The sequence below is a fragment of the Merops nubicus genome, unplaced genomic scaffold (genome assembly GCF_000691845.1).
Source record: "Merops nubicus isolate BGI_N331 unplaced genomic scaffold, ASM69184v1 scaffold8048, whole genome shotgun sequence".
In the NCBI taxonomy this organism is placed as follows: domain Eukaryota; kingdom Metazoa; phylum Chordata; class Aves; order Coraciiformes; family Meropidae; genus Merops; species Merops nubicus.
In genome coordinates this window covers 43572-56798 of record NW_008625090.1, presented here as the reverse complement: position 1 = coordinate 56798, position 13227 = coordinate 43572, and the positions used below count along the sequence as shown (strand labels likewise).

Here is a 13227-nt window from a genome sequence, read left to right as displayed (position 1 = left end):
TCATAGAGAACCAGAGTCTTAGGTTTCAAAATAGTTTTAGTTTGGAATAGTATTGTGACACTTGCCTTGCAAGAAAACAGGAGCAGCATTATTTTCCCACATAATCTTGATTGTACATCCTGTTTCCTTTTACTTAAAAAGCATGTGGTTTTGATTCACAGCTCACAGTCAATAAGTGCAACCTAATATGCTTTGGTACCTAATATTAACCGTCAGCACAGTAAATTGTCAGTAAGCAAGAATTATGCTTGTTCTTCCCATAATTCAGTTGCTGTCATTTAAACAGCATTAATTGTACAAAACTTTAATTTTTTAATTTAATGAAAGTTTTTATGTTCATAGAGTTGGATTACTGATACTTGAAAAAATACAGGAATATAAAATGTATTCATTAGTAAAATATAAGTTTACAATTTGCAAGAGGACTTCATAGAATATACACTTATACTTGCTGAAAAAAAGAAGATATACTGTTAAAACACTTGAGTCTTAGGACATAAGCAAAGCAGTGTTTATAGGCAGAAGCAGTGTCTTTTTTTATTTTAGACTAGAAGGAAGATGCTGAAAAATAATTTATAAAATATCTAAATAAATTCTTAGCAGTTGCTTTTAATTTTCATTCAGCCTTGAAGTATGCTGCTTCTATTTCAGGCCTGAAAACAGTTTCTGAGCAAATGTTGGTTTGTTTTTGTTTTGTTTTGTTTTTTTTTCTGTTAGTACAAGTCTAGTTTTCCTAAACTGTCTAATTTTCTTTTATAGGTCATTCTTATGCAAGAGGCTAAAAGTAATTAAATTTGCAGGATGAAAACATGGCACAAGCATTGCTGGTACCACCAGGACCTGAAAGCTTCCGCTATTTTACTAGAGATTCTCTCACAGCTATTGAAAAGCGTTCTGCAGAAGAAAAAGCTAAAAAGCCCAAGCAAGAGCACACAGATGATGATGATGAAAATGGTCCAAAACCAAACAGTGACTTGGAGGCAGGAAAGACACTGCCGTTTATTTATGGTGACATACCTCCAGGAATGGTATCTGAACCTTTGGAAGACCTGGACCCATATTATATCAATAAAAAAGTGAGTGAAGAATCTTTTGCACAAAATAGCATGTGATTTTCTTACTGGAAAAGTTTAATCACAAAATATGATGGTTAGAGCCATCAACCATTAAATATACAGAAACGTCCTCGCATTTAACAGAAATGATTTACCTCTTCTATATTGTGACTCCTTCAACTTGTAAATAGCAGTTACTCATTATTTACTTCATTGTAAGGAAGATATGACTGCCTTGAGCTTGCCTGAACTTGAGAACATGACTGCATTTTCCTAATTTCAATGTAGCAGTATGACTGGCTATGACAAACAAGCTGTTCCAAGCACGGTTTTGCATTGGAGGTGGTTGTAGAAAACCAGGTAGCATCCATCCAAGTTAGTGAAATAAAGACCTGTAACCATATTCTTTGTTTCTGTTATGTCTACGTATGTCATACAGCTATATCTATATATGTGTGTATAAATTATATATATTTCTCTATATGTAACATATAAAAACTGTGTAAATCTTGGGTCATATAAAACTACCACAATGAAACCTGTTGCTTGAGGTGCTTGGGATTGTTATGATAGATCTCTGCTGCACAGTTGTCAATTAAAAGCCTGTGGCAGATATCACAGAAAAGCCAGTTTGTGAGGAAGGAATAGAAAAAAGACAGTTTTGTTCTGAAGATTAATGGAGAGTTTTTCTACAGAAAGAGCTCTGCGTTGTGAGAGAAAAGTAACGTGCCTGAGTTACACCTGTGATGCTGTAACAACTGGACCACTGATAACATAGTTGTACTCCATGAAGAATGCAAACTCCTAGATGTGTATTTCCCCTTCTGATTCGCACAGTTATACAAAGTGCTCATTTTCACATGATTCACAAGTCAGGGACTTGGAGATAGAAAGGCTAGTTCAAACAGATCCATTCAAGTAAAAAGCCTGTCTCTTGACCTCTTTAGAAGTCAAGGGTCTGCAGTACAATATTCAGGTTTTGGTCTTGTAACAACGATGTGTACAATCTGGAAACAGAGTACCATTATATGATTTAAAAGAAAGACAAGGAACAAACAAGTATATCTCCGTAGCTGGGATCAGTTGTAGGCTCCTCCAAGATGTGAAATAGTCCAGCCTGGTAAGAGTTAAAAATACCTTATGTCCTGCATAGATAGAAAAAAAAAAGTACAGCTGACAGGAAGAGCAGGTTCTCCTCTGTACTTTGTATCTGCTTATTTCTGTATGCTCCTTTAGCAGCATCAAGATGTTCTCTCAGTTCCAGATAGACCTGCTGTAGGTAAGGAAAGTGAAGGAAAAGGAAGCTGTGGATAATAACCCTAAATTTAAAAATACAGAAGGTGTATTATGGACAAGTACTTAGGATTATCTTTTCCCATCTCTCTGAAACAGAGAAGGAAGTGGACACAGTTGTTCTGATAAGTGCTCAAAGCATTCTGGAGGGCCATTGAAGAAGTTTTATGTTAAGCAACTATAAAAAAATGACGGTATTTTTAAACTGTAAAGAAACTTGCTTTGTTAGGAAAAAATAATGATAATAGTGTGCTCAGTTTCGTGGCTACATTTCTGGTTGCCTTTGGGTCACAAAGCTGGTTTTAAGATTATGGCATCAGTAATAGGCATAAAAACCAAAGCAGAATCCATACATAATTGCATGACTTTACAGGTACCAAAGTTAAATAAAAAGTGTTGTAGATAATACAAATATTAACATTATTAAGGAAATTTTTAAAAATGAAAGATCAGAGAAGGAGTGTTGCCAGAAGTTATTTTAATTTATAAGTTTTTGGTTATATCAACAGTTCCATGCACATTCTTACAATATAATTTTGTGCACTAAGCCCTTTTCTTGACCAGCTGCAAAAATTGTCAGGAATAAAGTTAGATGAATAAGGTTTAGATATAAAGTTTTCCAAACAAGTCTTCTACAAATGAAGAATCAGAAAACCTGATAAGTACCAAAGGATACCTTGTAACCTCCAATGATCAAAAGAGTAGTCGGATTTTTTGGAACAAAAGTGTAAAAAATCAGACTACTGATGGACTTGTTCATCTATGAGAGTAGCTAGTAACTGACAGAATCTGTTACCATAGGTGACATCTATATTTATGTTAGGTATCAGCCTAATGAGCTCAACAAAAACCAAATGGACATCTTAAATGATGAACTTGAATCAGCAACCTCTCCTCCAGTTTATAGCAGAATCTACTCTTAATTATAAACTTGTCAACGCAGAGAAAATCATATGTGAATTGTAATCTGCCTTCAGGCTCTGCTGTAGTAGTGACCTTGGGAGAGGCAACATCTTTCTAACATTTCTAGCTAGGTGAAGGACTGTAGGGCAGAGAGAAATGCCAGTGAGTCTGAGTCCATTCTCTGTCATCCTCAATGCTACGCTTGATGCTATTCTGTGAACAGGCACCAGGAATGCTGCTTTGCCTGTTTTCTTTTATACTGTAAAGAAGTTTGCTTTCTCTCCCACAGCTCATAGGCCAGATAGGCAGTAAAGGCCACAGAGAGGTCAGCATTTTTCTGGTCACAGCCAAGTTTTTATAGAGAATGGAAACCAACATGGAGAATAGTGATACTATATAGTTCTGCTGAGAGCATAACAAAGACTCTATTATGGTAGCACAAAGCAGAGCCATTACCATTGACAAAGAGTAAAAGAAATGAAGAATAGTCATGTCCTGAAGAAATTTCAAACAGCACCAAAGATGCAAGTAAATCTTTCACAAAAATATACCTGGAATAAAAATGAAAACACTTAGGCGATGAATGCCAATAGGAACAGAATGAAATGAACACAAAATGTAGGCTTATCAGGTCAAATTTGAAAAGATGGTAAATAAATAAATTTGTTGCTCACATACAGGAAAGATAAGAGCATATTGTTAAAAATTAAAACATTTTTTTTTAAGAAAAGATTTGTTGTAATAGGATGCAAAATTATGGCTTACATTTGTCTCAGACTGCTCAGAATTGTGTCAGATGGAAATTCATTAATCACTTTTATTTTTTGACAGATACATTTTTAGATGATGTGTATAACTGATAGCATATAAAAATCTAAAATGAAAGCAAAATTATTTAAAAATTATAGTTAATTGTTCAGTGACAGTTTTTTGTCCTTGTCACCATATGTATGTGTATACAATTCTGTCAAGTATTTGTTCCAAATACAAACTGGGGTTTAGAAATGCCCTTTTTAGAATTGCTGTTATGCTTTTGTTTGTGTTTTCTTACAAGGCCGAATGTATTTGGTGAGTTTGAAATTCTGACTTTAATCAAAGACTTCATTAGAAATAAAATTGAAAATATTTTAGTGATGAAATGCAACATTTTGCTTTGATTGATAAACTGACATTGGTGCTGATAATTCCCACCAGTTTCAGTAACATCAGAATTCAGTCTACATCCTGGGAAATTTAGCAAATTGGAGAATGGCCTGTGGAAGGCTTAAACCACTGTATTCATAGAAATCAGTTATTTTCCTGCCACAGGTAGAATGGAACTTCAGCTTCCCAGGTGGTGAATGGAATCCTTTAGAAGAAGGTAAGGTCATTTATGTAGTCAATACTGTATTTTCAATTCTGTATTTCTTTCTTGCAGACTTTCATAGTATTGAATAAGGGGAAGGCAATTTTCCGATTCAGTGCCACATCTGCCTTGTACATTTTAACTCCTTTTAATCCCATCAGAAAAATTGCTATCAAGATTTTGGTACATTCATATCCTTTTTTCTTAACATTGACTTAAGGATTGCCATTTAAAACTATTTAATCACTGAAATAATACTTTTCATATGGATATACAAATGATGTCCATGTGGGAGTACTGTGCTCACTAAACATATGCTGATCCTACTTGAAAAGCGGCTATAGCACATGTGAATTGCAGTATGATCTTTATTCATACCTTGAACCACCTAAAGCTGTCAGAGTTTAAATATCAGGCTTCATATACAAAAGGAGACCTGATCCCATACTGAGCCCTGCAGCTAAGACCAAATTAGTAACAAACCATTGCATTTGAACATATCTAAGGTCACACTTTTACCAAGACCGGTAGCACTATTCATGGACTAGACTCACTTAACAAGAACAAGAGGGCATGAGTAAAGAGCTGCTTTTTCAGGCTCACTTTTTCAGCATTGTGTTTTCAGCATGGGAGTAGGTGTCCTATAAAAGATCCAGGTCAGAATAAAGGAGAATATTTTCAAATACATTTCAATCATGTCCACAGAACAACTTGGGCATAAATAACCAACCTCTGCCTAAAGATCTTTTAAGAATGACCCCTCTGGCTTCAGTGGGTAATTATGTTTGGGTACTCATTTCATATTTTTACAGACTTAAGGATGTGTTTAAGTTTCATTTAAATCATCAGTCTGCGATAATTATAAAAGTAATGCATTGTTTGCCAGATGGCATACCATTTCAAATAGCTAAAATTATATGCAAAGCTTTATTTTCAGGTTTTATTTACAGTGTCACGTTATTTGTACCTAGTTTTATGCACTTAATATTTTTAATTATTTGTGTTATAAAACTGTCATACTTTTTTGACTTACATGCCTTGACTATAATCTACATTATTCAGCATGCTTATCATGTGCACTATTTTGACCAATTGTGTGTTTATGACCATGAGTAACCCTCCAGACTGGACAAAGAATGTAGAGTAAGTGAAACATTTTTACGTCTTAATATTTACGTATTTGTTTCTGTGTGAATCCAAGAATCATTTACACAAAGCTGCATGCCAGAATGGGCTTTTGCAGGGTAATGAAGAATCAGATTCCATGAGATCATCAGTGTCTTTCCGGTTTCCTCTTGAATAATTTAAATGGTTTAAGAATAGTGCCTTGTTCTTTAAAATTATGCCTGAGGCATATCTGAACTTTTACTGTGAATTACAAACATGAGTTCTTGTCGTTGGCTGCTCTCAGATGTAAGTTGGAAAAGGAGCTCACAAACTTCAAATGTGCTTGTAAAATTGTTGCATGTCATTGGTGAGGCCAGCCATATGTTGCTTGAGTATCTATGACCTTAGCACAGTGGGGCGTTCATCTGGCTCACTGTTGTGAACTCACAAGTGCCAGTCATGGCAAGCACAAACAACACCCAGCCACAAGAAATTCAAACGTCTGTAGAAAGGGCCTTACCTATGAAGGAGTAACAAAGAGCTGACAGAAGTAAGGAAACCACAAAGTATCTCTGTTTCTCTTTCTTGTTCACGGTTATACGTGTATGTTTGCTCTCTAACAAACTAGAGACTTTTTCCTTTGAAATATTTTGTTTTTCTTTGAAATAATGCTCCTCATAAAAAAGCTAGTTGTAATACCTTGTGGTTTCTTTCATTCCCTGCCATTCTCCAATAGCTATTATTGATTTCTATTTATTTATTTCACTGTGGTAAAGAATCTTAATTTGAACGCTGCATTTAGAAACTGCACTAGTGTTCACCCCTTCCCAGTATGCTCAACAGAGGCTATGGCTTGTTAGTGTTGCTGAGAGTCTGAAAGGAGAGTAGTAGGTTCTGTAGGCAGATGTCTTCTATTCTGGAGGTCCGTACAGACCTACGTGGGTCTCAGAAAGTCCCTGCACTACAAGGCTTATTGCTGACTATTCTATATTTTTTAATGAATGGTTGTTCCCACATGTGGTAAATTGCTAATCATGTTCCACATCTTCAAGAATAAGTCTGGGCGTGTTTTCTTATATTAAAATATTATTAATGAAATAAACCTGTGTCATAGGCATGGGTATAGTTATTGTCCAGAACTTATTTTCAAAAATCTCTCTGATTTTGACATGAAAAAAAAAATTTTTTTGTAATACTTTGACATCTACCTGATTTGTGAATGCAAGCAAAGAGGCAACCCAGTGAGTGCCAGAGAATGTATATATAAATATCAAAATCATGTATTGAGTCTGAAATTATTTACAAGCTCAAAAACAGAGATTAAATCAACCTTTTAGAAAATTAATAGTATAAATATGTAAGGTTCAAATTTCATCTACTGAACAATGATTACATTCTTAAGTGTTTAGAGCAAGTTAATGATTTCCTCCTTTCATTTCTAAATATCTTTTTTTTTCTTTTCTTGCAAGTCATCTGTGACAAAGAATGGCACCATCCATAAACATAAGTATGCAAAAATCCATTCTTTCTACTCTGATGCCTTTCAGGTACACTTTCACTGGAATTTATACCTTTGAATCACTTATCAAAATTCTTGCAAGGGGCTTCTGCTTAGAAGGTTTCACTTTTCTGCGAGACCCATGGAACTGGCTTGACTTCAGTGTCATTTTAATGGCGTAAGTGGTTCAAGAACTTTTTAAGCTTTTAGGGCATGAAATTAGTGGCAAATATTATTATAATAAATATATCTAATTTAAAGTATTTAATTTCCGCAACCTGTGAAGTTTAGATACTGTATCACACATTTTAGTACTCATAAATCGAAGTAAAATGTGGCAGAAGCCAGCATTGGAGTGTCAGCTGCTAGTGTAATTAATGCTGAAGGACACTAATTTCATGTCCTACATTTTTCTGATCACCAGAATAGAAGCCATCCCTTTAATTTCATGTCACCGTCCTATTATAAGATAATTAGCTTAATTAGCTGTTCAAATACAAATCCGTGAGTTTCATTCCAATGAGATTTAAGCAAAATTGATGAAAATAAGTAATTACAAAAGAGAGATGTGCGGAAGAGACAGGTAAATTTTGAAGTATGATTGCTAATATTGCCACAGAGGTTTTGAAGATCCACATAATATAAGCTCTGCCTCAATTCTGAATAACTGTGATTTAATCCTACAGGTATGTAACAGAATTTGTAAACCTAGGCAATGTTTCAGCTCTTCGAACTTTCAGAGTATTGAGAGCTTTGAAAACTATTTCTGTAATCCCAGGTAAGAAGTAGTTGGTGTAAGGTGTTAGGCCCCTCGTATCTCCAACTGTTATTTGTGTGCTGTCATTGTGTTTGTGTGTGAACTCCCCTATTACAGATATGTGACAGAGTTTGTGGACCTGGGCAATGTCTCAGCGTTGAGAACATTCAGAGTTCTCCGAGCTTTGAAAACAATATCAGTCATTCCAGGTGAGAGCTAGGTTAAACACTGAGGCTGACTTTTGCTGAAGTCTTTTGAACATAAGCTTTGCTGTTTGCTGCTCATGTTGCCAAAAAAAAAAAAAAAAAAAAAAAAAAAAGGCACGTATCATAAGCCTGGATTATGATTCTTTGCCTTTTCAGCATTAGCTTCTTTTACTTTGCAAAATCAGCCTTTGAGTTTAACAGATTCTTGCATGAGACATAAAATATGAGGCCTATGGGTTATTTTGCTTTGTTTTCTGCATTTTATTACAAGTTGTCTCTTTTACATTAAAAAAGCTTTAGCACTATGGCTTTCCTGATTTTGAATTTTTTCATTTATTTTGCCATGTAAAATTGACATTAGTCTTAAAGACGACCAAGTAACAATTAAAAAAAAAAAAAAAAAAACTACCAAAAAGGAGATAAATAATGCACAGGAAAATTTATCAAATAATAATGCTTTTTTTTCTACAAAATTACTTGCCATTCTATCTCATTCTATCTTCATACTGTTGTGAAATCATATTTAACTGGAAAATTAATACTTGGCTGAATATTAAATGCAGAGAAAAATTAAGAAATTAAATCAAATCTATAACGGGTAGTCATGATTGATAAAATTTCCTGCTTGAGAATGACATTATGTATTCAATTTATTGGAATACATGTACATTGTACAGTCATAAAAAAATCCTTTGCATCCATCTTCACAAGCTCTGAGGCTGCTCATGAAGCTTTACTTTTTGAAAAATAAAAAATTATTTTTAAGTGTCTGCATGACATCTTAATTATATGGGAAGGGCAATAATACTCTGATAAATGTATGGATCTTTTCTCTTTGCAGGCCTAAAGACTATTGTAGGAGCCCTAATTCAGTCTGTGAAGAAGCTCTCGGACGTAATGATCCTGACTGTGTTTTGTCTGAGTGTATTTGCACTAATAGGGCTGCAGCTGTTCATGGGCAACTTGAGGAATAAATGCCTGCAGTGGCCTCCAGACAATTCTACTTTTGAAATAAACATTATTTCCTACTTTAACAGCACAATGGATGAAAATGGTACATTTGTTAATATGACAGTAAGCACATTTAACTGGAAGGATTACGTTGAGGATGAAAGTAAGAATATCTGATATAACTATTTTTAATATAATTGTGGCTATAGTATGTAACTGTGATCAAGCAAAGAATATTGAATGGTTTATATTTTTGCGTTATGTTGAACTGCATTCTGTCACTGACTGACAGAGATCAAAGACATACAATAAACAAGTACAATAACCAGAAGGGTTCCTATACAAATAACAAAGTGATCAGCAACTACCACTTGGACTTTATTAAAATTTATTTTTATTTTACTCTGTAGTACTTCTAGGTTCATTTGATTTATTCACATATATTTCTAATGCTTTCTACACAGCTCATTTTTACATTTTGGAAGGACAAAGAGATGCCCTACTTTGTGGTAATAGTTCTGATGCAGGGTAAGACCCTTTACAAAACTCCTCTGCCATGTTCTGTAGAAAAAGAAGTTATAAGAAGCCTATCTGTAGCATTTGCATCGCTATATCTAGCAGTTACAGAACTTAGAGTGTTTTACTGCTAAACAGTGATTTCTTACTTTAGCCAACATATTTTAGGCTGACTAAGCAAAATTTTCCTTAAGTGCCTTTCTCGCTGATTGACTGGAAAATGATGTTGTTGTTAATGATAGAATCTGAACTCTTGTAAAGTCTGTTTTGGAGATGTACTGATTGAAGAAAGTAGGATGAAAGTAAAGGTTAGAACTGAAAAAAAAAAAGTCAAATATTAAGAAAGTACAGTAATGGCTTCATAGTTCAAGACTGAATCTTTTTTTTTTTTTTCAAGCCTAACTTTATTTCATTACTGGCAAATTCTGCTATACACATATGCCTCATTATGAGCCTAGAACTGTTAGCTGAACTCAGAAAACCTGACTGGCAACAGAGAAGAAACCTACTAAAACAAAACCAACCTCAGCATTATGTGGGAAATCCCTAATAGTACAATTAGATTTGGCTAATAATATTGTTTAATCTGTCTGTAACCTTAACGACATTTTAGCAATTATTTCTGCCAGGAAATTATTCATTTGGAATAAAGATTTTATTTTCAACATGTGACTGAGGAGAATTTAAACTGATCACTTCAGCCAGTAAACAGATGAAAAGGGTATCTTTCATTTACTCTCTTATTAGTTTGTTTCTTAGGACTTTTTTTTTTTCCTGAATGGATTTAATCATAATTCATGGATTTTCTGTGGAAAAAATAAGGCATATTGTTCTAAAAAATAATGAATATGTTCTAGAACGAAGTAAAAGTTATCACTAAGTAGCTCCTGTTTGACTTTCACATAGGCAGTGTCCAGAGGGATATATATGTGTGAAAGCTGGTAGAAATCCCAACTATGGTTACACAAGTTTTGATACCTTCAGCTGGGCTTTTTTGTCACTTTTTCGGCTAATGACTCAGGACTTCTGGGAAAACCTATATCAGCTGGTAAGAAATTTTTGAGACATAAAAAGCAAACTGTAGGTGACATGCAAAATAATATAAACAGGTTTATTTGTACATAAGCTGAAAGCATAATGCTGTTGCAGTAACTAATTCAAGTGATGGAATAATATATAAATATGTTTTATACTTCCTAGACACTACGTGCTGCTGGGAAGACATACATGATATTTTTTGTTCTGGTGATTTTCCTGGGCTCTTTCTACCTGATCAACTTGATCCTGGCTGTGGTTGCCATGGCCTACGAAGAACAGAATCAAGCAACCATGGAAGAAGCAGAGCAGAAAGAGGCGGAATTTCAACAGATGCTGGAACAACTGAAGAAACAACAAGAAGAAGCTCAGGTAATGATGGAAATTGTACTTTCTGAACAGCCTTATTCTTAAGGCAAGGGTAATAATCTTATATGAATCAGAACACATATATTTTGTGCGATGAATTACAGAAAGAAAAAAGTCTTGTTTACCATGCGAATTATGAAAGTGGAAATAGCCAACGAAAATCAGGAACTAACCAAATAGCAAAAAAGAAGGGAATGGTACATAAAAAAAAGCAATATAAAAACTGACTTTAAGTAGTCATAATTCACGATGCTTTTATATTACAGATCTTATGAACAGCATGCAAAAAGTCTAGTGACATTACTTCTGGTTTATGGTCTGAGTGAGAATTGTGAGGCTTGATGTACTTAATATTTAGTCCTTTCACAATATTCAGAAAACAGAGACAACTGTAATCACTGTTTTTCTATGTTTCTATCCAGCAAAGTATTTAAGCATATCTCTAATCCATGCTCACTGAAATCAATTAGAAGTTTACATATCCTTAGAACAGACTAGCAATATTTATGACACAGGTATTACTTCAGAATTCTTTTAAAGTAATCTTTGTTTTCTTTGAAAAGAGAAGATAAATATTTCAAGTTTTATGAGAAAAAGCCACCTTAATAGTTTTGCATGAGCTTTTCTTATCTGAAAGTAAAGTACATTCAAGAATTCATCTCCGTGAGTCACACATATGTCTAATTTCTGGACTGATTTTTCATTGTTTTTCATCTGGCATACTGTTATTTTCAATAAACACAAGTTTATGAAATGCTATCAAATTAGAATATTATATGAAATTATCATTTTAGTAGTATTTTACAGCTACTTTACTAAATTAGAATGATGTTATAAAGTGCTAGTAGAAAATTAAACTCTCCATCTTTTTCTTATAAAGAAAGCTTTATGCATGACCTGTGAAATCTAATTAGTATACTTCTAGTTTAGTCACTTCCAAATCACTAAAGGAAACAGACTCCTGCAAATTCAAAGTAAAAAGTTAAATATCAGCAAAGAGTACTTAAAAAAAACCCAACAATACAACAAATCTGATGTTTTCATCCATAAAAAGCACTAAAACGTTATATCAAAAGATATCAGGAGTCTTATCTAGACGTTTGAGTGTTGAGAGTCAGGACAGAAATGCTGAGAAGGAAGAACAGAACCATACAAAACAGAGATTACAAGGAAGGCTAGATAAAGGCCCTGGGAAGTTGTTACTTTTTAAAACGAATGACCACTCAATTCATTGTAAGAAAAGCAGTATTACAGTCAAGATCCCTTTTGTATGTGAAAATAGTCAGAGAAAGTATTCATTACAAGGTGATTTATTGAGCTGCTGAATTGGTTGCTGAGACAGAAATGAGTGTGGGACCCATCTCCTCACAACTTTGACACAGAACTTCTTCATCCACAGGCCTAAGCTATTAGAGTGGTCTTTGGGTTGTTCCACTAGTTTAACCTGTGGTGTTAGCATGAGGAAGTAGATGGGTGATAACTCTGCTGATTTTTTTATGTTAGAACATTTGAAGGGTGATATTCTGAAAAAAGTATGACAAAATTCTGAGTATCACTTTTTCTTAAGTTGATAAACATTTCAAATCCTTACTGCATTTAGCAGAAAAAGTCTATATCAAGTCAACTTGTATAACATGGACTGTGGCACAGAAAACCATTAATTCATACTATGAGCCTCCAAATTATCCTTTCCTGCTGTAGGGAGATACCTCATTGTTCCTGAAATACTTGGCATTGAATATAACGGGTGTTTTTTTCTGGATAATTACTAGTTAATTCTTGTATAACCCTAGTGTCTTGACATTTATCACACCACCCTTTTTTGTAAGCTCACAGCAGCCTATCATCTTCCCAAACATATTTTCCCCTGCAGAATTTCATAGCAATCTCCCTGACAGCTCTTTCTAGGAAGAGTAGTGGGCACACTCTCAATTCTTCCTTTATTTGATGACTAAATGAATCAGTTTCCCTAATTAACCCAATCAGGTAGGCTGACCACTGTAATTGAAGATATTGGTCCTGAGTTTTGGGATGGCTCTTTACTCCATAAGTCATCTCATCCTTTTCCATCAGAGAAGAAACCTAAACTTTTTCTTCTCTCTCTGGCCACAGCAGCAACAGGCAATAAATGTACCTTTGTGTATCTGTAACAAAGACCTAGAGTGCTGTTACAGTAGGAAGTGTAGGATGGG

The 13227-nt window shown here is 34.4% G+C and overlaps 1 protein-coding gene across 1 annotated transcript in view; it reads left to right on the top strand.

Annotated features, from left to right (window-relative positions):
- Positions 1 to 809: 809 nt before the first annotated feature.
- LOC103777993 (sodium channel protein type 3 subunit alpha) overlaps positions 810 to 13227 on the top strand; it is a gene marked incomplete at its 3' end in the record, with an annotated part of 55983 nt that continues 43565 nt past the window's right edge. The window contains exons 1-9 of the mRNA XM_008945559.1: positions 810 to 1076; positions 4669 to 4787; positions 5650 to 5739; positions 7251 to 7379; positions 8076 to 8167; positions 9006 to 9278; positions 9580 to 9643; positions 10538 to 10679; positions 10832 to 11038. Coding sequence (XP_008943807.1) covers positions 810 to 1076; positions 4669 to 4787; positions 5650 to 5739; positions 7251 to 7379; positions 8076 to 8167; positions 9006 to 9278; positions 9580 to 9643; positions 10538 to 10679; positions 10832 to 11038 — 1383 coding nt within the window. The remainder of the gene's footprint in view (positions 1077 to 4668; positions 4788 to 5649; positions 5740 to 7250; positions 7380 to 8075; positions 8168 to 9005; positions 9279 to 9579; positions 9644 to 10537; positions 10680 to 10831; positions 11039 to 13227) is intronic.